Genomic DNA, 26188 nt, shown 5'->3' with positions numbered 1-26188 from the left:
TGTAAAATATGGAGAGTGAAGGATTTCTCATAAGTCTAAGAGAAATTAATAGTAGCTGTAAAGCATTAGTGCTGTGTGTTTGCTGTTATTGCTATTATTACGGCTCTTTTGGGAACATTGTTTATATGCTTAGTGATCTTTTTCATAGTTTGTTCTTCTATCTTATACCTTCTTTCTTCCTTCTTCCTTCTTCCTTCTTTTTTGACAGGCAGAGTTAGACAGTGGGGGGGAGAGAGACAGAGAGAAAGGTCTTCCTTCTGTTGGTTCACCCCGCAAATGGCCGCCACAGCCAGAGCTGCGCCGATCCGAAGCCAGGAGCTAGGTGCTTCCTCCTGGTCTCCTGTGCAGGTGCGGGGTCCAAGCATTTGGGCCATCCTCGACTGCCTTCCTGGGCCACAGCAGAGAGCTGGACTGGAAGAGGGGCAACCGGGACAGAATCCGGCGCCCCGACCGGGACTAGAACCCGGTGTGCCGGCGCCGCAGGCGGAGGATTAGCCTAGTGAGCAGTGGAGCTGGCCTAGACCTTCCTTCTGAATCATTTTCCTTCTGCTTAAAAGCATACTGTTTGGGGTTGGTGCTGTGATACTTCAAGTAAGGCTGCTGCGTGCAGTGCTGGCATCCCGTATGGGTGCCTGTTTGAGTCCCAGCTGTCCCACTTCCAATCCAGCTCCCTGCTAATGTGCCTGGGAAAGCAGTGGAAGGTGGCCCAAGTGCTTGGAACACTCATGTGGGAGACATGGATGAAGCTCATTGCTTCAGATCAGCCCAGCCTGGCCATTGCAGCCATTTGGGGAGTGAACCAATGGATGGAAGATCTCTCTCTGTCTCTCTGTCTCTCTGTCTCTCTTTCTCTAACTCTGCCTTTCAGATGAATACATAAATCTTAAAAAAAAAGGAATACTCTTTAGAAGTTAATATTGTAAGGTCAGATGGCTTTAAAATTCAGCTTTTGTGTTTTTAAATATTTCACTTTAAAAAAAAAACTATTTATTTGAAAAAGGCAGTTAGAGAGAGAGAGAGAGAGGTCTTCCATCTGCTAGTTCACTTCCCAAATGGTCACAACAGCCAGAGCTGGACCCATCTGAAGCCAGGAGCTGTTTCCAGGTCTCCCATGTGAGTACAGGGCCCAAGCACTTGGGCCATCTTCCCAGGTACATTAGCAGGGAGCTGTATTGGAAGTGGAGCAACTGGGACTCAAACTGCCACCCATATGGGATGCCAGCCCTGCAGGCAGCAGCTGTACCTGCTATGCCACAGCGTTGACCCCTTCATTCTTTTTTTTTTTTTTTTTTTTTTAAGATTTATTTATTTATTACTTGAGTTACAGACACAGAGGTATTCCATCTGCTGGTTCACTCACTCCCTAAATTACTGCAACAGCTGGAGCTGGGCTGATCCGAAGCTAGGAGCCAAGGGCTTCTATCTAGCCTCCCATGTGGATACAGGGGCTCAAGCACTTGGGCCATCTTCTACTGCCTTCCCAGGCCATCAACAGGGAGTTGGATCAGAAGTGGAGCAGCTGGGACTCAAACCGGTGTCCATATGGGATGCTGGAGCTGCAGGCAGATACTTAGCCTGCTGTGCCACGGCCCGGCCCCTTCACTCTGTCTCACGAGACCATGTTTCTAGGCATGTGATTGCATGTTACTCATCTGGAAGAGGGTTCCGTGTTTTCTCTCAGCGCTTTGAAGCTGTGTGTCGTTGATTTTCTGCTGCTGGGTTGCTGCTGCGATGTCTGCTGTCAGTTCAGTTGCCATTCCTTTTGCAGAACAGTTCCTCTGGTATCCACGATGGAACCTTCCGGGACTCTCCCGCATGCCAGAGTCTGTGGCTGCTGTAGTGTCTGCGTCTAACTGTGTGCATCCTCCTGTGTGCGTCACACCATCTGTAGATTACTGGGGCAGGTTGAGTATCCTTCACCTGAAATTCTTGGGGCTAGTAGCATTTTGGATTTCACATTTTTTTTTTACATTTTAGGATATTTGCATATATATGATGAGATATTTTAGAGATGGGGCTCAAGTCTAAATATGAAATTTATCTATGTTTCATATTTACCCTATATACATAGCTTGAAAGCAACCTGATACAGTATTTTTAGCATGCCTGTATTTTAATTGTGACTCATCACAGGAGATCAGTTGTGGAATTTTCCACCTGTGGCATCCTGTTGGTGCTTAAGAAGTTTCAGATGTTGGGGTATTTTTGGTTTTGGATTAGAGATGAACAACTTTTTTTTTTTTTTTTTTTTTTTTTTTTTTTTTTTTGACAGAGTGGACAGTGAGAGAGAGAGACAGAGAGAAAGGTCTTCCTTTGCTGTTGGTTCACCCTCCAATGGCCGCCGCGGCCGGCACGCTGCGGCCGGCACACCGCGCTGATCCGATGGCAGGAGCCAGGAGCCAGGTGCTTTTCCTGGTCTCCCATGGGGTGCAGGGCCCAAGCACCTGGGCCATCCTCCACTGCACTCCCTGGCCACAGCAGAGGGCTGGCCTGGAAGAGGGGCAACCGGGACAGAATCCGGCGCCCCGACCGGGACTAGAACCCGGTGTGCCGGCGCCGCAAGGCGGAGGATTAGCCTAGTGAGCCGCGGCGCCGGCCAGAGATGAACAACTTTTAATAACCTAATACAATCTAAGTGCTATGTAGTCATTATGCTGGTTTATTTTGGGGCAAGGGTGGGGAACTTTTTTTTTGCTAGAGTCATGGATATTTGTAACGTCATTTACCAGCTATACAAAATTATCAACATAAAAACCAGATTTATTACATTTATTGATTTATTGAGTTTCAAGTCCTGTGTGTGATTGCCCTGGCAGGGCCAGACCAAATGACTTGTGGGCCTTACACAGCTTGCATCTAGAGAATAATGACCACAAGAAAAATTTTGTGCTTGTTCAGTGTAGACTCAATTTCTTTTATTTTGATTGACTCCTGAGCTATGGGAGCTGTGGGAACACAGAAGCCATCAGTACCTGTGTTTTCTTTTTTGGTTTTTCTGGATTCTTCTCTTTGTGTGTGCGTGTGTGTGTGTGTGTTTGTTTTTAAATATTTATTTTTAATTTATCTAAGACGCAGAATTAACAGAGAGAGGTAGACACACACACACACACAGAGAGAGAGAGAGAGAGAGGTCTTCCATCCACTGGTTCACTCCCCAAATGGCTGCAATGGCCAGAGTTGAGCTGATCCAAAGCCAGGCCCCAGCCAGGAGCTTCTTCCATGTCTCCCACGTGGGTGCAGGGGCCCAAAGACGTGTGCCATCTTCTACTGCTTTCCCAGGTGCTTTAGCAGGGAACCGGATCAGAAGTAGAGCAGCCGGGACTGAAACCACTATCCATATGGAATGCCGGTGCTGCAGGCCAGGGCTTTAACCCACTATGCCATAGCATCAGCCCGTTTGTGTTTTTATTGTGCCAGTTTACTAAGATACACTCAGGTGTGGATTTCTTCTTTATGTTTTTTAATTCATCCTGCTTGATGTATATTGTGATTGTTTCTGGATTTTTCATCATTGTGATGAGGTTTCAGTTACATCTTCAGATATTCTCTGTTTTCTTTCTTCTGCCCTTATGGAATCACAGTTAGATCTGCTCTCTGTAACATGTCTTCCATTTCTTTCAATTTCTTCTTATATTTCTATTTTGTTGTCTCTTTGTGCTACAAAAAAATTTGATGGACAATTTTTTGAACTGTTAGATTCAGTTCATTAATTCATTTTTAAGCTAATGTCTCATATATTTTATTTCAGTGATTGGATTTCCATTTTCAAAGTCTTGTTTTGATTCTCTGGTTATTTTAGTACCTTGCTTTCTAATTTCTTTAAAGGTTTCAAGCCTAATTATTTAAAATCTATTTATGTTCATTCCAGTTTTTGAAGGTTTAGGGATGTATCTTTATTGTTTCTTTTTTTTAAGATTTATTTTATTTATTTGAAACACAGAGTTACAGAGGGGTAGAGACAGAGAGAGAGGTCTTCCATCCACTTGTTCACTCCCCAGATGGCCGCAATGGCTGGAGCTACACTGATCAGAAGCCAGGAGCCAAGAGGTTCTTCCAAGTCTCCCATGTGTGTGAAGGGTCCCAAGGACTTAGGCCATCTTCAGCTGCTTTCCCAGACCATAGCAGAGAGCTGGATTGGAAGAGGAGCAGCTGGGACTAGAACCGGCACCCATATGGAATGCTAGTGCTTCAGGCTAGGTCTTTAACCTGCTGCACCACAGTGCCGGCCCTATGTTTATTGTTAGTCTACTAAAAACTGCTGGTGACTTATTTTGTGTGTTCAGTAATTTTTGTTTATGTTTAAGAACATATTTTTAGAACCCCATCTGTGGGAATTCCTTATACTGGGATTTTTTTTTTTTTTTTTTTTTTTTTTTTTGACAAGCAGAGTGGACAGAGAGAGAGAGAGAGAGAAAGGTTTTCCTTTTCCATTGGTTCACCCCCCAATGGCCGCTGCGGCTGGCGCACCGCGCTGATCCAAAGCCAGGATCCAGGTGCTTCTCCTGGTCTCCCATGTGGATGCAGGGCCCAAGCACCTGGGCCATCCTCCACTACACTCCCCGGCCACAGCAGAGAGCTGGCCTGGAAGAGGAGCAACTGGGACAGAATCCGGCGCCCTGACCGGAACTAGAACCTGGTGTGCTGGTGCCGCAGGCGGAGGATTAGCCTAGTGAGTCACGGCACCGGCCTGGGAATTTTCCATGAAGATGATTCGCATTTGCTCTAACCTGTGTCCAAGGGCGCTGTAATCCTAGAACAGGTTTGCTGTGGGCCTTGCTGTATGGTTCAGGTTTAATGTCTCCACCAGGAATTTTAACCAAAATCTGGATACCTGATAGAGTGATCAAATTTGTCCTGGACTGAGGGGTCTCTGGGACATGGGGCTTTCAGTGCTAAACCGAGACAGCTCTAGACAGACTGTGATGACTGGTGATCCTGGTTCTGGTTCCAGTGCTTATATGTGAGTATCTGCATTTGTCTGCTAGATAACCCGGGCCTTCTCTTATGTGTTTGTGGACTTTCCCATACTTCGCTGTAAATCCAACAGTATTTTGAGAGTTATTAACCTAGGTTACTGAGAATATCTTTCCAAGTCATTCCCATAGTCTTCTAGTCTTCTGTGTAATTATTGGTAGCTGCATAGTATTGTGCTTTATGTCTCTGTAACAACATTTGTTGAATCATTTTGGACCCATGGTTATTTCAGATTTTTCTCTTCTACAAAGTTGTGGTAGAAATCCTTATATCTAAGTCTTTATACAACCTAAGATTATTTCCTTATGATTACATTTTTCACAGCAGATTGATGAATCAAAAGGTTTGTTGCATTTAAAATCTTTTACATTGCATGCATGACCAACTTGCTGTCTTATTTCTCTGCACTCTGCATGACACTGGGTATTATAATTTTTTCAGTTTGTCACTTTTAATGAATTGCTCTCCCTTTATAATTAAGGCACCTGACTTGATACTAGTGATCCGTATATATGGTGCCTCAATATTTCAACATCTGAGTTTCAGGTGTAGAATTACTTTAAGAAACACTGCACTCCTACTTTTCTTTTTGTTCCCTGGTTTTTGTTATTTATTTGAGAATTGGATATGATATGCTGCAACTGGGCAGGGGCTGGGCTGGGGCCAAATCTCCCACGTGGGCTGCAGAAACTCCATTACTGGAGCCATCACTGCTGCCTCCAGAGGTCTGCATTGGCAGGAAGCTGGAGTCAGGAGCCAGAGCTGGGAATCAGACCCACATATTCCAGTGTGTGATGCAGGTGTCTTAACTGCTAGGCTACATACTTGCACCTCTTAAACGAGTTATCAAGTTGTTTGTCTGGTAAGCTATATTCCCTCCTCTAACTGTACACATAATTAGATGTTCATGTTCTTAGGCTGCCTGTTGAATCCGGCAAAGAAAGCAAGTGAAAATGTACCTTGTGGTTCTGTGAGCATGTCAGTGACCTGTTGCCTTCTTGCTTGGATTCTGTTACTCACATAGGCTCTGAAACCCGCTAGCCTCAGGACTCCAGAGTCCAGGCTCTGAGTGGTTGGTGATAACCCGGGGTTCATATTGAGAATTTCTTCTCACCCATATTTGTTGTTCCTTAAAATGTCATATTCAGTACTTTACTGAACACATAATTAAAGGCAGGGGAACTGGTAGAAATTGCAGGTGATAAAAAGACTGGAATGAAACATACTTCTGTTTAGGATTTTGTGGTTTAGCAGGGATCATTAAATAGAAAAGTAGCTCTCTCTGCCACATGCAGGGAAGACCCTTGCCATGTGCGTAAGCTCATACTTCAGTGGGGTCTGTATGAAGGAGCCTCTAGTGAGCTGGGTAAGAACTTCCTGTGGGGGGGCAGCTCAGATTCACAGTGCAGGTCAGTGTGCAACCTGATCTGGTGCTACTGCAGTTGTAGTAAGAGTGTGTGTTTTGACTAAGCCAGGGCATAACGATCCACGTGTATGCCGAGTTCTGGTCTCCTAGTGTGTTTTCAGAATTAAGAGGTAGAGGTGATCACACGTTAAATACATAAAATCACTGTGGAGCTCCGTTGTCTTGGCAGTGGTGATAGTTTTTACATGTGTCAGTGCTTTCCTGAGTTGGTAAGGTAGCCGCACATCAAGTGGAGCTGGTATCCTTGCCTTAAAACATGGTATTTAAAGGTAAATTTTAACTGGCCTCTAAGCAGCTTTTGAAACAAATTAGAAACCAGTTAGAAGTGCCTTGTGTGAAGTGGGTTCTGGTAAATTCTCAGAGGAAAAGAGTGACTGTAGAGGCAGGTCGTTGTAGTTAGTTTACTTAGAAATGCAGAGTTTGAAACCTGTGCCGTCTGTGGCGCGAGGCAGTGAAGGGAGGTCTGAGGCGGGGGAGAAGCCAGCAGCCCTTTTCTCTGAGCGCATGTGAGGACCCGCTGAGCTGTGGCACCTGCAGCAGGCAGCTGAGACAGGGGAGTCCCTGTCCCTAGAGGAGCAACGGGCGTGTTTAACCAGGAAAACTCACTTTCTTTTCCCCCATTCTGAAAAAGTCTGCAGTCAGACATTACACCGCAGAGTGTGTGGGTGTTTCATCTCAGACTTCTTACTGTGTTTTCCCCTCTGCGTTCCGTTCATTTAACAATATCTATATATTTCTCCCCAAATCTACCTTACTAGTTTGCTGCTTGCTTAGTTCTTTTTCTCCCCCCCTCCCCTCCCATCCCCTCTCGTTGTCTCTCCTCCCCCTGCCTCTCCTCTCCTCCCCTCCCCTCTGTTCTCTTCTCTGTTCTCTCCTCTTCTCTCTTCTCTTCTCTCCTCTCTCCTTCTCTCGCCTCACCTTGCCTCACCTCGACTCACCTCCCCCCTCCTCTTTCCTCTCCTCTCTCTCCTTCTTTCTTTCTTTTCTTTCTTTCTAGATTTATTTATTTGCAAGGCAGAGTTACAGAATGGCAGAAGCAGAGAGAGAGAGAGAGAGAGAGAGAGATCTTCCCTTTGCTGCTTCACTCCCCAGATGGTTGTTGTGGCCAGTGCTGGGCTAGGCTTCCTATAGGAAGCTTAGCCAGGTCTCCCACAAGGGTAACAGGGGCCCAAACACCTGGGCCATCTTCTGATGCTCTTCTAGGTTTTTAACTGGAAGTGGAACAGCTGGGACACAAACCAGCGCCCATATGGGATGTCTGCATTGCAGGTGGTGGCCTTACCTGCTACACCATGGCACTAGCCCCAATCAGTCTTTCTGATGATCATAAATATTTTTCTTTTATATTACATCAGAACTCAACTAGGGGTGGTTCTTAAAGGCTGGTTGCAAGAAAGAATTTGAGCTGTAACAGTTTTTCATATTTGGTTACATTAAAATCCATTTGTCTCCCACCTTGAATAGATCTTCTCAAGTATAATTTGTATCATAATCATTGGACATTTGGTAAATATTCTTCAGTAAGTATGTGAATCTTCCAAATATCCAAATATCGACACATCTGAGTCTGCTTTGTGTTGCTGTAACCAAATTCCTATGTTTGGTTTCTTTATGAAGTAAAGAAATTTATTTAGCTGACAGTTTTATAGGCCAAAAGTCCAGGGTGGGTGGCCCCATTCAGTTAACCTCTTGTAAGGACTTCATGGCAGATGGCACTGCAGTGGGTTGTGCAAATGTGGGGCAAAAAAAAACAACAACCAACCAAACAAAAAAAAAACAAACCTACATGGTGAGACGGGAAGCCAGAGACATTTCGGGGTCAGCTTGCTTTAACAATCTGATGTTGAGGCAACCACCCAACTCCTTTGAGACCTAACATGTTCCAAGAGACCACTTTAGCGGCTTTACCAGAATGATCATGACCGGTCACCTCCCGCTAGGCCCCATGGCTTAAAGGTCTTCCCACCTTCAGTGCTTCCATCCTGAGAACAAAGCTTCCAGTACAGGAATCTCTGGGGGACAAACTACATCTGAACCATAGCTGTGCACAACTAAATGTGAAAGAAATACAACTCAGGGGTCGGCGCTGTGCCGTAGCAAGAAAAGCTGCCACCTGCAGTGCCAGCATCCCATATAGGCGCTGGTTCTATTCCTGGCTGCTCCACTTCTGATCCAGCTCTCTGTGGTGGCCCAAGTCGTTGGGCCTCTGCACACCGACATTGGAGACCTGGAAGAAGCTCCTGGCTCCTGGCTTTGGATGGGCCCAGCTCTGGCTGTTATGGCCAGTTGAGGTGTGAACCAGAAGATGGAAGACTTGTCTCTCTCTGCCTCTGCCTCTCTGTAATTCTGCCTTTCAAATAAATAAATACATCTTTTTTTTTTTTTTTAAACAAAGAAATACAATTCAGAACTGCACATTGATAAGACTCCCAGTTGTATGAGGAGTGACTTTTTAAGTGTTAACGAGCAATCACACTCACAGTGACAGATGTTGGCTTCCCCCAAGTTGTAATTTTGACTTGAAAGCTCACCTTTTATCACTGGCAACAAATATTGTTGATTGTTTTCCTTACAATAACAAGCTCACTTTGTTCAAGGAAATGTCTGCTACATATCCAAGCCAGTATAACCATGATTTGTTATTTACTGTTTCCATGGTATAACATGCAAAAGCAACTAGTTCAATTTGCAATTTGAACTATAGCACAAGTGCTTTTCCTTGGGACTTCCAAGGCACTTCAGTAGTGCACAGAAGTGTTTTATGAGTACTTACTATTCTGGAGACAGATTAAGATATTTAATCAAGTTAATAGCTTATCCTCCTGCATCAAGGATATTCTTCAATTTGATTGGTACCATTGATGCCCGTACCTCCATCTGGGTTAAAGAGCAGCAGTTTGATCCACTTCTGCTGTCGCACCATTGGTACAAATGTTCACTCAGGAAATAGGGCAGGTGATGTCTCAGCATTATTGGGAAAGCAGTTTTAATAATGGAATCTTGCTGGGATTTAATTCCCATAGGCCAGTGGTTCACAACAGCCTTGTCTCTTGGCCAGCAGCACCAGCATCGCTGGGCTCCACCCTACCCCTTCAGTGGCCAGGCACTCAGGTAACTTTGAGCCCTTTGGGAAGTAGACTTGGGGGGGAGATCAGGGTTACAGGCCGGACAGGCAGGAGTAAGGAGAGCAGGATGCGTTTACGGCCGATAGATGCTCTCGCACTTTGTTGCTAGCAGACAATGTAAAAACTGAGAAAACAGCTGTGTTTTGCTCTGTGACCTGCCAGCAGTCGGGGGTAGAGGTTTTCTTTTTAATTTTAAAGGCCCTTGCTGTTTTGTGTCCTTGGGGAGTATCTTTCACTCATAGTGAGAAAATCAATTCAGATAACTTACCTAGCCCATTGACTCTTACTCCTTCTCCTCTTCTCCTTCCTTTTCCTCCTCTTCCTTCTCCTCTTTTTCCTCCTCTCCCTCCTTCTCCTCTTTTTCCTCTTCCTCCTTGTTAAATTTTAAACATTTATTTCTGAGACAGAAAACTTGGTGTCTGTTGGTTCAATCCCCAAATGTTATGGTGGTGGTGGTGTGTGTGAAGCTGGGAAGCTAGGGATTCAGTCCAGGTCCTTTTTTTTTTTGACAGGCAGAGTTAGAGACAGAGAGAAAAGTCTTCCTTCCGTTGGTTCACCCCTGAAATGGCTGCTACGGCCGGCACACTGCACCCATCTGAAGCCAGAAGCCAGGTGCTTCCTCCTGGTCTCCCATGTGGGTACAGGGCCCAAGGATTTGGGCCATCCTCCACTGCCCTCCCGGGCCACAGTGGAGAGCTGGACTGGAAGATGAACAACTGGGACAAGAACCTGGGGTGCTGGCACTGCAAGTGGAGGATTAGCCTAGTGAGCTGCGGCACCGGGCAATCTAGGTCTTCTACGTGAGTGGCCTCAACTGCTTGAGCCATGACGGCTGCCTCCTGGAGTGTGCATTAGCAGAAAGCTAGATCTGAGCAGAGCTGAGGCCCAAACCCAGGTCCTTTACCATGGGCCCTGGGAGTCTTAACCACTAGGCCAAATGCCCTCCCCTAGTCTCCTTTGGAGAGGACCTATATAAACAAGCACCTTGGAAGGGTGAAAGTCATGCATTCAGGACTGCGTGGTAGGCAAGAATAGAATGATTTTACTCAGATACGCCTAGCCACTGATGTATTTAATATAGTGTGCACAGCAGTCAGTCCCCTTAAGTTATAGGTTTTCTGGAAGTTGGTGGGGTGTATCTTTTTGCTACTTGAATTTTACCTGTCATTAGCTGTGTGCAATAGATGTAAGTGTAAAGGTAGGTCTCCAATTCCAGTTACACCAACTGTTCTGCTGGAACCTGTGTTCTTCAGTATTTTAAAGTTCGCTTATTTTTATATTCTTTTTTGTTTTACAGATTTGTAAAGCTCCAGGGCCTTCAAGCCGATTAATCTGATGGTTCCTGAAGTTGTTGGAAAGCAGTCGCCCCGTGTGCCAGCTGAAGAGTGTGTGTCTGTGTACGCTTAAGACCTTCTATTCAAACGCATTTACTCGAGAAGACAGTCTCATTCCTGTGCACACTTGGGAGTTTTACAACTTAGAAAAATTAATTTAAGAATCAGATGGAGCAACTTGACACCACTGGGCTCAGGAGCCCTGGGAGAAAAATACATCACTAATGGCCAGTTTTCCTTATGGTCTTCACGGGTAAAGAAAGTTTGCGAAGAGAAGAAAGAAAGAGAAAAAAAAAAACCTGGTACAGATTAAGCCTCAAAAATACCTCTCCGGTTTAAAGACGTAACTCAGTGAGAAGGTGACTTGGGAGAAGTGTGACTGCAAACATTGCGTGTGGGATCATGCAGTGTTTTCTGCACTTTATTTTTCTGTAGGTTTGGTAATTCAGATGTACCTTTGGGATTCTGGACTGGTTGTGGCTGGAGGAGAGCAAGTTCAGGTGTGATAGATAGGACAAGTCTGAACAGTGAACTGATCGCTTTGCTTTTTTTAGTTAACACTATTTGAGGAATTTTAATTTATTATTTCCCTTTTCCTTTTTTAATTCTGTAGGATAATATCTTAAAAGAGCAATTGAAACCTGTAATTACAAAATAAATATCCAGGCAGATCCAAGCAAAGCTTCCTTCTCCTTAGACTGCAGTGTGGCATTGGCAGCAGTCTCCGAGTGTGAAGGGGAAAGTGCCCATCAGCAGAGCATGGTGACTGGGGAGCTGTGCTGGCACTCTGACGCTGGCCTGCCTGTGTGACTTAAGGAATTGCCTTCCCCTGTGAGTCCAGAAAGGCTTGCATATAAGAGGAAGATTACTTGATGCACTTAATTCTGAGATAAGTTTTTTTCAGCAAAATGGAAAAGTACATGATCATTAGGAGCAGCCAAGGGGAGTAGTCACTGGGGGAGCACACGAGGAGTCTGGGGAAGAGGCAGGATCTGCAGCATAGCTCTGCCTGTCAGCAGGTGCACACAGGGCTCACACGGTGGACTTGGGGCCACTGACAGCGTTCAAGCCTTCTGCTTCGGCCAGCGAAGGGGCTTTCCCATCCTCCATGGCACCAAGGGGTGCACTGGGCGGCAGAGTTGTCCGAGGGAGCTCTGTGTCCTTGGGGTACAGGGCCGGGAAGTTTGTGGTTTTGAACAGTGAAGAAAGAATGTTTTTTTCTTCCTAAACTTGGACTGCTGTCTGCACAAATTCTGGTCTGTTTTGCACGGTTTGTGTGCCTTTTTTTCCCTTTATGCAATCTTTTTCAGCTTTAGCAGCAGACATTTGTCAAGTTGAGAAAACATGCCAGAGGATGGCTGCGGAAGGAAGGTGATCCTGTGTGGTCTGTCTCTGCGCCCGAACTTTGGGGACGAAAATTCCAGCTGGAGAGATTCTTAAAGCCTTAAGTTACTTGAAATCTATGTATTTGCAACCCTTTGTCTCTGGAATCACATTACACTAAACTGGAATCTCAGGCTGAATGAGAATAACCGAGTGGCGTAAGAAGAAGAAAACGGTTCCTTGGTCACCACTTACTGAAGATGCTCTTTCTCTAAAGGGCCAGCGTGTTCTTCCTCTAAGGACTTGAACCTGAAAATGGACACATGTTTTTTTAAGCATTACCTTTTCTTAGCAGACTGCCATCATCTTTTATAGAGGAAATTTTTCACTATGCATTTGGTGGATCTTTATAAATTCCTGACCTTCTAATTAGATCTCAGTCAGTCTTAATTTAAAGGGGGAAAAAAGCAACGGAAGCCAACCACAGAAATAAAATAAATAAGCCAATGAAAGAAATTGGTTTGAATTTTCCAGCATTAAACATTATTTTTTAAATAAAAGAGTTCGTTGCAGAAAAGTATGTATGCAGCGGTGGAGCACGGGCCTGTGCTGTGCAGTGACTCCAACATCCTGTGCCTGTCCTGGAAGGGGCGTGTCCCCAAGAGCGAGAAGGAGAAGCCGGTGTGCAGGAGGCGCTACTATGAGGAAGGCTGGCTGGCCACAGGCAACGGGCGGGGCGTGGTCGGCGTGACTTTCACCTCCAGCCACTGCCGCAGGGACAGGAGTACGCCACAGAGGATAAACTTCAACCTGCGGGGCCACAATAGCGAGGTGAGCTGTGGGTTTGTTTTGCTTGGTATCTCGTCACTTCCGGCGGTCGTTTGAGCCTGGAACCTCTTTGGCTTCAGTTTCTTAGACGTGGTGCTGTAGCAGTGAGACTCCGAGCTGGGACTTCTGTCTCCTGTGCTGCCACCAGAAAGATGCTATGGCAGCTGCACTCCCTGCTGAAGCGGGTCACGGCTATTTGTCCCATGCCGCTTTTCTCCCCTCCGTGTGAAAGTGGCTGCCACCTCTCTGAAGGGGTCTGGGCAGTGGGAGGAGTGCAGGAGGCGTTTTGAGTAGGTGGTCTTAACCAGCCCCTCGTGCCATGGGAGTCTTCCTGGGCTGTGGCAGTGAGCCCTCCCCTGTGTAAGACTGACCTCGTGAAAAGTAAAAACAGTGCCACCCTCATCCTGCCCAGTAAGCATCCGTGTTTCTTTGGTGATGGTTTAACGCCTGGCCTGTGTTTCTTGTACTTAGACTGTGAAACATCACAGTTTTTCACATCTGTAGAGTATATTACATTGAGGTTATTATGTATTTGTATAAATAGATTTCTCCGGTCTTCTAGAACTTAGTAGCATTATCTAGGAAATTTATTCAACCAACATTTAGTGAGTCAAGTGTTAGGAGCTGTATTTAAAAGAAGAGCATGGTTGATAATTTCTTCCAAAGGTTTATTTGTTACAGCACCTTGATGGTATTCATGCTTCATTGTTCTAGTTGGGTGTTTTCCTTTGAAGAAACCGAGAGTATTTTAGGCATCTTAAAATGTCATTTTGATAGTTATTGAGTAACTGTCATAAAGGAGCAAGAACGTGTTTGAATCTCGTCTTAGTTCACTTGGAAAACTATATCTAAATACCTGGCACCGTGACTTTTAGACATTGTGGGCTTCCTTCTCCCGGCCGTCCTCGACCAGGGCGTCAGCGTGCGAGGGCTCTGCTGGAGTCCTCTTAGGGCAGAGCACCAGTGCCTTCTCCCCAGAAAGAATGGGAGGCTCTGCTGGGGCCACGTTCCTGAGGGCACTAGTGCATCCACGAGGGCTCTGGCCTTGCAGCCTAATCACCCCGAAGACCCCACTCGGTGGTATCAGTGCCACCGCCTTGGGGGCTAGCACTGTAACGCATGGGCTTTGAAGGCCACGTCCATGGAGACTACAGGGTTGTTTAAGCTCCAGCTAGATCAAGATGCAGAGCACTGAAGGTCCCGGCTCCCCCTTCCCAGGGTTGCCATCCTTTGTCCATTCTCGCTGTTACAACAGAGGTTTCGTGCTCACAGGTCTGAAGGCCATGGCATGTTTGGTGTCTGGTGAGAACTGGCTCTCCACAGACAGCACCTTGTCGCATCATCACTTGGCAGACGGAGCAGAAGGCTCCCTCAGACCTCGTTTGTAAGGGAACTGATCCCATGCCCGAGAGCAGAGCCCTCGTGACCTCGTCCTCTCTAAGGGCCCTGCCTTTTAAAACTGCCACAGTGGGGACTAGGATACGCTCAGCAGCTTCTCATTGCTGCCCAAGGTACCGAGACTAGCTACTAGGGAGGAAAGAAAGATTGGTCTAGCTCACCGTTTCGGAGGCCGGAAGTTCGGATGGCTTGAGCGGGCTGTGGTGAAGGCCCGAGGGAGATGGTAGGGCGTGTGCAGGGAGGGATCACATGGTAAGACAGGGACCAGGGTTAAACATAGCGTTCTCAGGAACTACCTTCTGATGATAAGCCCTCAGTGACCTTCGACCCTTCACTAGGCCCCACCTCGAAACACCAACTTGCATTAAATTCCTACCATCTTAGTACTTTTAATTTATAGTTTCGGGATTTAAAATCCTGTTTTAGGTCAGGGACCAAATCATATTTAAAACATAACCGGTTTCAGTATTTGGGATGAAGACAAGCATTCAGACCATTGCACCTCCCCCCGCCGCCCAGAGGTTACTCACATTCTGAACTCTGTCACCACTTTATGGCAGTGGAATCATTCACTGTATATATTCTATGTCTGGCTTCTTTCCCTCAACATAATGTCTCTGAGATTCATCCAGGGTGTGTGTATTATATGTTTTTTTTAAATTGATGCTAATTTTCCACTGCAGGAAAGTGACACAGTTTTTCCGTTCTGCTGTTGATGGGCATTTGGATTGCTTCCATTTTAGGCTATTATGACTGTAAACATTGTACACGTATCTCTTTGGACCTGTGTGCTCAGAAGGTGGAATTCTGGAGTCATAGTGTTGGCATACATTTAGATTTAGTAGAAATGGCTAAACGGGTGTCCAGAGTGGTCGTACCATCAGTGTAGAAAAGTTTTCAGTGTGAAACTAGATGTATTTAGGAATTGTTTTCCAGCATGATTTACTTAGAAACTTCTTTTTTTACTGATTTTTTTACTTAATTTACTAAGAAACTTCTTTTGAATTTGCATTTTTCCTATTAAAAGGAAGTTTTATGCAAATAATTGTTTCACAGTACTTCTGTACTTTTTAAAAAAAATTATTTGCTTGAGAGAGTTACAGGGTGCAGGGGAGAGGGGAACAGAGAGAGAGGGGGCGATATCGTCTATCTTTTGGTTTACTGCTTAGATCTAGGCTGCAACAGCCAGGACTGGGCCAGGCTGAAGCCAGGTCTCCCGCATGGGTGGCAGGGACCCATCCATTTGGGCTGCCATCTGCTTTCCTGGACCATTAGCAGGGAGCTGGATCAGAAGCGGAGCAGCTGAAACGTGAACCCATGTGGGCTGCTGGTGTTGCTGGCCACAGCTTTACCCACAGCTCCAGCCCCACTTGTTTACTTGCTACAGTGGCTTTGTACACACAGCTTTGTGTGTGTATGTGTAAGTAAGTAAGTAATTTTGAAGTGGATACTCTTTTTTTAAATACTTGCTTATTTATTTGAAAAGCAGAGTTAGAAGCAGAGAGAGAGAGAGATCCTCTGGGTCACTCCCCAAATGGCTGCAATGGCAGGAGCTGCGCTGATCTGAAGCCAGGAGCCAGGAGCTTCTTCTGGGTCTCCCAGAAGAAGAGGTAGGTGCAGGGGCCCAAGGACTTGGGTCATCTTTCACTGCTTTCCCAGGCACATCAGCAGGGAGCTGGATTGGAAATGGAGCAGCTGGGACTCAAACAGGCACCCCTATGGGATGCTGGCACTGCAGGCAGAGGCTTTACCTGCCACAGAGCTGGCCCTGAAGTGGATACTCTTAAAATATATTTTTTCTGTGAATATGTAACAAATTACCACAGACTTTGTGGCTTGAAGTAGCCCCCATTGCTGGTCTTGAAGTTCTGGAGGTAGGAGTCCTAGTGTGTTGTTGCGGGGGCTGCTGCTCAGGGTCTCCCACAGGCTGGGAAGAGGTGCCAACTGAGCCTTAGGGCCTCTGAGACTCAGGGCTGACTTCCAGCTTCACTCGGGTGGTTGTGGTCGTAAACTGAGGTCCTCGGGTAGTAGGGACCACTGCCACGTGCATTTGCTGTGGTTTCGCGTCCTTCTTACCTTCTCTGGATAGACCAGAGGAGATTATCCAGTGTGCACCCTGGGGATGTGGCGTTAGAATTCCACCTGCCATAAAAGAAAGGATTATAATTCACAGTGGTCCACTGCTTCACTGTTGAAACTAGTTTGTGTGAGTTTTTCACTGTGCGTTTTTACTCTTAGTTCATTTCTCTTTGTCATACTAGAATATGTTCCGATGGTTGAGTGCCTTCCAAGTAGAGTGAACCACTTTCCAGGTTTTACAGACCTGTCAGCACCGGGAGGTGGTTGTCATCCCCCTGCCCGGTGCCGGGCTCGGTACAGGACCTTCCCGCCTCGTGACCACCTGTGGCTCAGAGCTGGCTCTCGGCTCTTACTTCCCTGTTGCAGGAAGAACGCTCGGGCTTCCGGATGTCGAACAGCTAGCTCGTCTACCTCTGTGCTGTTCGTGTGGAGGGGAGATGGAACTCAGTACAGGGGTCTGTCATTCTCCTTCACCTTGTCTCTGTGTTCTTAAGGATTCTGAAAATGGCAAGTCTTCTCTAAGTAATGTCACGGCGAGCCTGGCCTTGTCGGCATCCAGTGTTTCAGCTGCAGGCGTGTTTGTTTTATTACGGATGCTGCTGAGACCTGCTGGGTGTGCGTGTGTGGTGGTGGGGGTGGGGGGCGGGTGTTAGATAACTGGTGAGTCTGCCTCGTATTACTTTTCTGAAAATTTTTAAATTCTGAATTTCAGAATTTTGCTGTGTGCAATTGTTCTGGATCAAGGATTGTGAACCTGTGTCTTTAAGAGAATCTCGGAGAGAAACCTGAGGTTTCTCCTTTTCTGTTTCATTTCCAGGGAGAATGATATCTAAGTCATCAATGTGACTAAGGTGGCTGCTGACTTACCTAACCTTCATTCCCTCTGTACCACAGTCATCCCCACCCGACTTGCCGTTAGAGGTCTGTTGCAGGAAGTGTTGCAAGATTTTGCGTGTATTTCTGACCATACAACATAACCAAGTTGCAGAGGTCAGATCTCGTAATCTGTTGATTTTACAACTGAATTAGAAAAGCTGAGGGGTGGTGCTGTGGCGTAGTGGTAGGCTAAGCCGCTGCCTGCGGTGCTGGCATCCCATATGGGCGCTAGTTCGTGTCCCGGCTGCTCCTCTTCCAATCCAGCTCTCTGCTATGGCCTGGGAAAGCAGTAGAAGATGGCCAAGTCCTTGGGCCCCTGCACCACATGGGAGACCCAGAAGAAGCTCCTGGCTCCTGGCTTTGGATCAGCTTACTGCCAGCCATTCAGGCCATCTGGGGAGTGAACCAGCAAATGGAAGACCCCTCTTCTCTGTCTCTCTTGTCTGTAACTCTGCCTCTCAAATAAATAAAAAATATTAAAAAAAAAAAAAACCTGAGTGGTAGAGCATTTGTTTCATTCAGTGCTTTTGTAGAAAATCTGTTTTGGATTATGTAGTGTTTAACAAATGTTACTTAACATTTTTAAGTTATCAATTTACTCAAACAGACTGGATCTGAAATTAAATCCTGTTATAAATGTTTGCATCCAGTCTTCTAGCCTAGTTTGCTTTTCCACATTGTTTGTTCTCTTGTTAGACATTTGCAGTAAAATGCTATCAGCTTCTATTCCAGGCAGGGGCAGTTCCTATCCTTTAATGAGTAGCTTCGTATTTGGTAAATGTGCAGACAGTTCTAGTTGATGGTCTCACTTGGAGTTCTACATTCGGTTTCGTCTGTGAGGTACTTTTTTCTCTCCTCTTCCACACTCCTTGCTCCATCCCGTCTGTGCACTGAACAGACTTCTCTGGTTGCACCAGCACTTTATTGCAGTTATCTACTTGCATTGTTTGGCGAAACTGAGCTGAAAGTTTGTCTTTTCTTTTGATTTTATGTTCCTCACCTGTTGTTATTTATTATTTTTAGTTTTAGTTTTCATTTATTTACTTGAGAGAGCAGAGAGAGATCACTCTCATCCTTTGGCTCGTTCCCTGTTCCCCAAATGCCCACAACAGCCAGACCTGGGCTGGGGCCAAGGCCAGGAGCCAGAAGACTCAATGCAGGTATCCTGTGTGGGTGGCAGGAGCTCAGTTATCTCCACATCTCTGCTTCCTCCTGTGGCCTGCATTAGTTGGAAGCCGGAGTCAGTAGTGAAGAGTTGAACAGTGAGTCCAGGCGCTCCAGACTGGGACATGCACACCTGAAGCACGGAGCCTGTGCCTCCCTCGCTGTAAACGTAAGTGTCACCAGGCACGCATCTTGTCTGGATTCTGTATCTCAGTTGGCTTTGAACCCACCTCCATACCGATGACTCCTGTGTTTATATTTTAGCTGTTGCCTCCTTGTAGATCCAGGCTGCATTTTCTTTCTTTCTTTCTTTCTTTTTTTAAAGATTTATTCATTTATTTGAAAGAGTTACGGAGAGACAGAGGCAGTGAGAGAGAGAAAGGTTTTCCATCTGCTGGTTTGCTCCCCAGATGGCTGCAACGACTGGGCTGGATCAAGTTGAAACCAGGAACTGGGAATTCAGTCCAAGTCTCCCATGTGGGTGGCATGGACCCAAATACGTGAGCCCTCATCTGCTGCCTTCCTAGGTCGTGTATTATTAGCAGAGAGCTGGCCTGGACATGGAATGGGTGGGATTTGAACGAGGCACCCTGGTAGGAGATGGTGCTGTTCGAGGTGACATGTAAATTGTTGTACCAAACATCCGCCTTGACAAACCACTTCAGATCTGAAAAATGATCACACAGGATTTAACATAGTCAACAGTACACATTAATTCTAGTGATACTGTCGCTCCCCCTCTTCGTGGAGGAACGACACAAGACCCTGCGCTGTTCTTTCGTCTGCTCGGCCCTCCCCGGGTTTGCTGCTGGTTCTTCCCGGGTTGGCTACTATCCCTTCCACCTCCGTGGAAGGGCAGTTCCCCCTGGCCACATTCCCCACTTCTGCAGGGGAGCGGCACACCGCCGGCCGGCTCTCTCGGGGGCTGCACAGGTATTCCTTCAGATAGATGTTCCCCTTAGATGTTCCCGGTGCATGCCGTCTCTCTCCTCCTTTATAGTCCTCTTCCGCCAATCCCAACTCGGCTGCCCACACGCCGAGCACGCTGCTCTCCTCCAATCAGGAGCAGGTCCCACAGTCTATTGGTTGAACTGGAGGCAGCTGTGCAGAAGCCGCTTTCCTCTCTCCCAGCGCCACACTGCGGGAGAGCAGATGCATAGAATAAGTCCCAATTCCAGCAACAGTATAGTCCGAGTTGCTCCCCACATGATACTACTTGGCTCATTTTGGTTGTAGTCAACAAAAATTCGCTGCAAATCTTTTGTCTTATGATTTCTTCATAGAAAGTGACCTTTATTTCTGATAAGGCAACTGTGCTATCTTCAGGATGGATGTAGGGATGATGTTTGTTTTCCTGTCGGCTTGGCTTGTCTTTTTCCCCTTTCTGTTTCTGTTTTTTTTTTGTATCTCTATTCTGAGAAGTTCTAGCTGTGCCACTTAGCAAGCTGCTGTGATCCCATTCGAGTCTTGCAGGTCGGTAGGTTACTCGTGGTTAAGCTGAGGTAGTAATTCCTTTCCTCCAGAGTTCAGAGGATATCTGAACTATTCATATTCTTGAAAGCGCTTTGGAAGTGGTAAAAGTAGTATATGAATAAATGATGCTGGTATGGCACTCTGTACCCTACTTAGCTCTCTGCCCTCCCTTGTGATAGCGTCATGTACACAGAAACTGTTACTGTGCTGATTCATGACACCATTGGCAGTGTTTCTGGATTTGTGTTCCACAGTTTAGATCTGGAAACACAAACGCATTTGGCAGAGATTGATCGCATCTTTGTCCTGGCCTGGCGCTGGGTGGGTTAGCCACCCACAGTGACAGTGCGCTGTGTACCTGACGTCCCTTTCTGCATTGACACGCCAGTCACTTACAGAAAGAAAGCTGTGAGTCCCCAGGGAACAAAGGATGAGGCTTGCCAGAATCTCCACTCTCCTTGGAGTGAAGCCTTGTGAAACAGAATTTCAGTCGTGGTCTTCTCGGCGGTGCAGGGAGAGAGCCACATGCTAGCTTCAGAGGAGGCTGTTTCTCTCTTCTGTGAGGGGGAGGGACACTGCCTCCTGGACCCACGTAAGCACGAGTATGCCGCTTCGTGGATCAGGTTCCAGCATCTGCAGCCAGATGCCATCAGAGCCCAGCTGACAGCACGGGGACTTGTCCGTACGCTTCTGCCTGCCCTGCAGTGATGTTCTTTGTACCTTTTGACTGTGCTGTGAAATGCTTATGCATTGTAACGGGGGTTTTATCCATTTGGGCGTTCGGAACTTTGATGAGTTTTAGTGGGGGAAGTTTAACCCAGAGCACAGCCTTACATAATTTGACTTAACACAGACGTGTGGATATGGCTGTTTCTGTGCTTAATGTGTTCTGCATGTAGATATGCTTAAATTTGAAGTGTTACATAATCATGTGTTCATGACCGAGTTAAAATTAAATGATTAATGACTTGATGTTAATGACTCACTTTATGTGGCTCTTTCGGTGAGCATATTTCTTTAAGAAAGATTTATTTATTTATTTGAGAGATGGAATTAGAGAGGGACAGACAGAGAGGTCTTCTACCTGCTGGTTCATTCCTCAGATGGCTGCAATGGCCGGAACTGGGCCAATCCGAAGCCAGGAGCCAGGATCCTCCTCTGGGTCTCACACATGGGTGCAGGGGCCCAAGGACTTGGGCCATCTTCCACTGCTTTCCCAGACCATAAACAGAGAGCTGGACTGGAAATGGAGCAGCTGAGACTCGAACCAGTGCCAGCGCCATAAGTGGAGGTTTAACCTACAGTGTCACAGCACTGGCCCTGGTGAACATATTTTACCATTCTGGATGACCATAGCTGCCATGCCATTAAGTGTTTCCTTACTGGATGCCCAGCCTCACTCAGTGAGGTTCATCTAATCCAGAGAGGGTGCAGTTGGTGGGGAAAAGCCCTTGTTAGGGTCATCTACGGGTAGTAGGTGATAAGGACATGAGAAACTAGAACCTCTCAACCTTTTCCTATAGTTCTGTAGATAAACTTGCTTTATGGAATGAAACAAGCAATGGAAATTATTGAGGAGCTGGCGTTGTGGTGTGGCAGGTTAAGCTGGTGCTTACAATGCCAGCATTCTGTATGACTGGTGGTTTGAGCCCCAGCCGCTCCACCTCCCATCCAGTTCCCTGCTGATGCACCTGGGAAAGCAACAGAAGATGGTCCAAGTACTTGGGCCCTTGTACCCATGTGGGAGACTCAGATGAAGTTCCTGGCTTCAGCCTGGCTGTTGTGGCCATTTGTGAAATGAACTAGCAGATAGAAGATTGCTTTCTCTCTGTCTCTCCTTCTCTATCTAACTTTGCCTTTCAAATAAATAAATAAATAGATAAATAAAATCTTTCTTTAAAAAATGAATTTTATATCCTGGAAAGGAATCTAATCCACTAAAATGCCCCTATTAGAATTTGGCTGGATGTTTGGTTTTCTTTTCTTTTTTTAAATTTTATTTGAAAGAGTTCCAGAGAGAAAAAAGGAAAGACAGAGAGCTCTTCCATCTACTTGTTCACTCTGCAAATGGCTGTAACGTTCAGGACGGGACCAGGCTGAAGCCAGGAGCCAGGAGCTTCTTCCAGGTCTCCTGTGTGGGTGAAGGGACCCAAGCACCTAGGCCATCCTCTGCTGCTTTCCCAGGAGCACTAGCAGAAAACTGTGTCATATGTGGACCAACCGGGACTTGAACTGGCACCCATGTGGGATGTCAGTCCTGTAGCTAGCAGCTTAACCCACTATGCCACATGTGGATGTTTGCTTTTCATCTGCCACCTTTTTTTTTTTTTAAAGTTTATTTATTTTATTTCAAAGTCAGAGTTACACAGAGAGAGGAGGAGAGGCAGAGAGATCTTCCATCTGCTGGTTCACTCCCCAGGTAGCTTCAATGACCAGAGCTGTGCCGATCCAAAGCCAGGAGCCAGGAGCTTCCTCCTGATCTTCCCACGTGGGTACAGGGGCCCAAGGACTTAGGCTGTCTTCTACTGCTTTCCTAGTGCATAGCAGAGAGCTGGATCGCAAGTGGAGCAGCCGAGATTCAAACTGGTGCCTATTTAGGATTCTGGAACTGCAGGTGGGGGTTTTACCCGCTATGCCACAGCATCGGCCCCTGCCACCTTTTTTGTTAAAGATTTCTTAAGTTGGAAAAATTGAATGTAAGGACCTTCATAGTTGAGACTGGGAGAATGGAGTAGTATATCAATGAAGGAAGCATGCCATTTCAAAAATAGTTCATTGGGACCGGTGCTTTAGCCTAGTAGGCTAAGCCTCCACCTATAGTGCCGGCAACCTGGATGCTCCACTTCTGGTCCAGTTCCCTGCTTATGGCCAGGGAAAGCAGTGGAAGATGGCCCAAGTGCTTGGGCCACTGCACCCACATGGGAGGCTTGGAAGAAGCACCTGGCTCTGGACTTCTGATCAGCCCAGCTCTGGCCATTGTGGCCATCTGGGGAGTGAACCAGTGGATGGAAGATGTTTCTCCCTGTCTCTCCCTCTCTCTGTAACTCTGCCTCCGAAATAAGATATTTTTTTAAGATTTTTTTATTTAGTCACCAAGTTCCCTGAGTATAGCCATAATTAGCTTCATTTTCATGGAGAGTCTGCCTTTATTTTATGCCAGACCTGAAGAAATGGGGGTGAGTGGATGTGTGCTGGGCTGGGTTACTGCAGAGCTTGGCAGGGGATAGACGGAGGATGTGCCATGTGCACAGTGGTCCAGGAATCTTTCTCAGGAGATAAGCGCATGACCTGGACCTTGCAACACATTTTGGTTCCATCAGCATTGCAAGCTCATGCTAGGCTGGACTGTGGGGACTTTGGCTCCACAGTGGTGGAGCAGATGCTGTTCCTGCCCAGGTCACCTGGGTGTTGCAGGACAGTGTCATTTGCATGGAAATAATGTTGCTGCGATAGCTAGCCATATGCCATACGTTCAAAGGTTCTGTTTTTATTTTAAAAAAATATATATTTGAGAAGCAAGTGCGCGTGTGCACACACACACACGCATACACACACACACTGAGCTCCCATCTGCTGGTTCACTTTTCAGTTGCCTGCAGTGGCTGGGAGGAGGTGGGGAGGACATGGGAGGCTGATGCTGGTAGTTGGGAACTCAATGCATGTCTCCCACTTACGTGGCAGAAGCTCAACCACTCAGGCCATTACCTGCTTTCTTCCAGGATGTGCGTTAGCAGGAAATTCAAATGGGGAAGTAGAGCCAGGACCTGAAGCTGGGCGCTCCAAGAGATGTGGGTATCCCAAATGTGGCTTAATTGCTAGGCCAGACCTGTAGTAGTTTTTCTAAGTGCATTACGTTCCTTATTTTGTTTAGACCACATGACAGCTCTCTGCAGCTCTGTATTATCATTTCTGTGTTACAGTTGAAGAGTCCAAGGTTCACAGACACCGTGGACATTGTCCAAGGTCACAGAGCTAGATGATGGCTGATTTGACTTGAATTTGTTTCTATGTGGATCCTTCCACAAGACACTGCTTTAAGAAGGTGAAGGAAGAGGCACCATCGTAAGGATACAAGAGTTTTGAATGACTGTGATGTGTTTTGGTCACTAAGGAGTTTGGTGAAGTGCTGGAAAGTGGTGGAAGGTAGAGCTAGATGGCATGTGGGACCAGACATAAATGGTCTTGATAAAAACAATGCCTGTGAATGTTCATGGGATGAAAGAAGACCATGCTCAGAAGTAGCGTTGGGATAGCTGGATCTTTGACAGATCTAGTTTTAGTTTTTTGAGGAAGTTCCATACTGTTCTCCATCATGACTGTACTCATTTGCATTTCCATCAACAGCATGAGAGTTCCCCTTTGTCTACAACCTCACCAGCATGTGGGTTCTTTTTTTGTCTTTTTGATAATAGCCATTTTAACTGGAGATGACAGCTCATTGTGGTTTTGATTTGTGTTTCTCTGATGGCTAGTGATCTGGAGCGTGTGTGTGTGTGTGTGTGTGTGTGTTTGGTTTGGTTGTCGTTTGGAAAATGTGTATTCAGATCCTATGCTTTTTTTTTTGTTTAACTGGATCGTTTGCTTTCTGAGTGGATGATTTTTTCCTTGTGTACTCTGGACTTTGTCAGATGTGTAGCTTGCAGATGTTTTCTCCTGTTGTGTCAGCTGTCTCTTCCCTCTGCTATGCAGAAGCTTCTTTGTCCTCTGTAATCCCACTTGTTTTATTTTTGCTTTTGTTGGTTGTGCTTTTGAGGCCTTAAACAAAAATTTGTTGCCTGTGTCAGTGTCTTGAAGCGTTTCCCCTATGCCTTCTTCTAGTAAGTTCATAGTTCAGATCTTAAATTTAGACTTTTGATCCATTTTTTGCTGATTTTGCGATAGTGCGAGAGGTAGGGGTCAAGTTTCAATCTTCTACATATGAATATCCAGTTTTCCTAGCACCATTTACTCAAGGGACTGTTCCTTCTCCAGGGGCTATTTTTGGCACCCTTTTCAAAGATCACTGGATTATAGATGCATAGGTTAACTTCTGGGATCTCTCTTCTTTTCTGCTAGTCTCTGCATCTGATTTTATACCAGCACCATGCTGTTTGGTTATAGTTTTTCTGTTATGTATATTAAAATCTGGTATTCTGATGCTTCCAGGTTGGTTCCTTTGTGCAAGATTGGTTAGCCTATCTGGGGTGAAAAACACATTTTAAAAATGTGTCTTATACACTCTGACCTCAGAATCAGCCCTTAAGGCATTCTGATCTGATTGAAAAGCCCATGAGAGCATTTCAGGCATGGAAAGCCAAGACACTGTGGCCAAAAAAAAAAAAAAAATCTTACATCAAGGATCTCCGTGAGTGAGACCCTAGTGGAAAGAACGGGCCATCAAAGGACGTACTTTTCTCTGAAGGGAGGAGATAACTTCTGCTTTGCCTTTGGCCTTGCCTAAATACTGACAGAGACTGTGATCTCAAAAGGCTTCCATAGTCCAGGCAGCTCATGTCAAGAGGCTTGGGTGGTCACTGACGTCAGACGTAAGAGTGTTAATTGTTAAATTAACAACAAGAGTCACCGTACACTAACTCCCCATGCAAGACCTCTGTCCTAAATGAGTCATACTATGAAATTTAACTGTAAAACTTGCTCTCAGTTTTTTATGTTTTGTGTGTGTCTGTGTGTGTGTACGCGCGCGCACACGTGCAAATAGTTAAAAATTTACTTAGTATAGAGTTTGTCTTTGTATAAAATTAATTAAAAATGAATCTTAATGGAGAATAGGACTGGGAATGGGAGAGGGAGGAGGACAGGGGAAGGGAGTGGATGTGGGAGGGCGGGTATGGTGGGAAGAATCACTGTATTCTTGAAAATGTACTCATGAAATTTATACGCATTAAGTAAAAGGTTTCTAAAAAAAGTGTCTTATGAATTCTTAATTTGAACAGGGAACTTTCCTAGCAGAAGTAGGAATGGGACTATTGCTTTATATTCAGGTCAAAATTTTGTTTCACCTAAACTGGTTTACCTATTTTTATACCATAGCTCAAAATATGAGTTAATTTATAAGTTTATTTTTTATCACAGTAATACTTACACATGGGTAAGTGCTAATTATGGAAAAACAATAGTAGTGCTCCAACTCCTGTTTCTTCCCCACCTGCCTCTTGTCCTGCTACTCACCAGCTGATTTTATTATCTTT

General features: G+C 45.9%; 1 protein-coding gene across 4 annotated transcripts in view; it reads left to right on the top strand.

Moving 5' to 3' along the window:
• Positions 1–26188, top strand: part of TULP4 (TUB like protein 4) — a 248179-nt gene that overhangs the window by 49754 nt on the left and 172237 nt on the right. For all 4 annotated transcript variants that reach the window (XM_070073328.2, XM_089333585.1, XM_051855193.3 and 1 more), the window contains one exon: positions 10823–13013. In XM_070073328.2, the coding sequence (XP_069929429.1) occupies positions 12762–13013 (252 nt within the window). In that variant the 5' untranslated portion in view covers positions 10823–12761. The remainder of the gene's footprint in view (positions 1–10822; positions 13014–26188) is intronic.

The sequence above is a fragment of the Oryctolagus cuniculus genome, chromosome 5 (genome assembly GCF_051225735.1).
Source record: "Oryctolagus cuniculus isolate XC-2025 breed Fujian yellow rabbit chromosome 5, ASM5122573v1, whole genome shotgun sequence".
In the NCBI taxonomy this organism is placed as follows: Eukaryota; Metazoa; Chordata; class Mammalia; order Lagomorpha; family Leporidae; genus Oryctolagus; species Oryctolagus cuniculus.
This window is presented reverse-complemented; position numbering and strand designations above follow the sequence as displayed.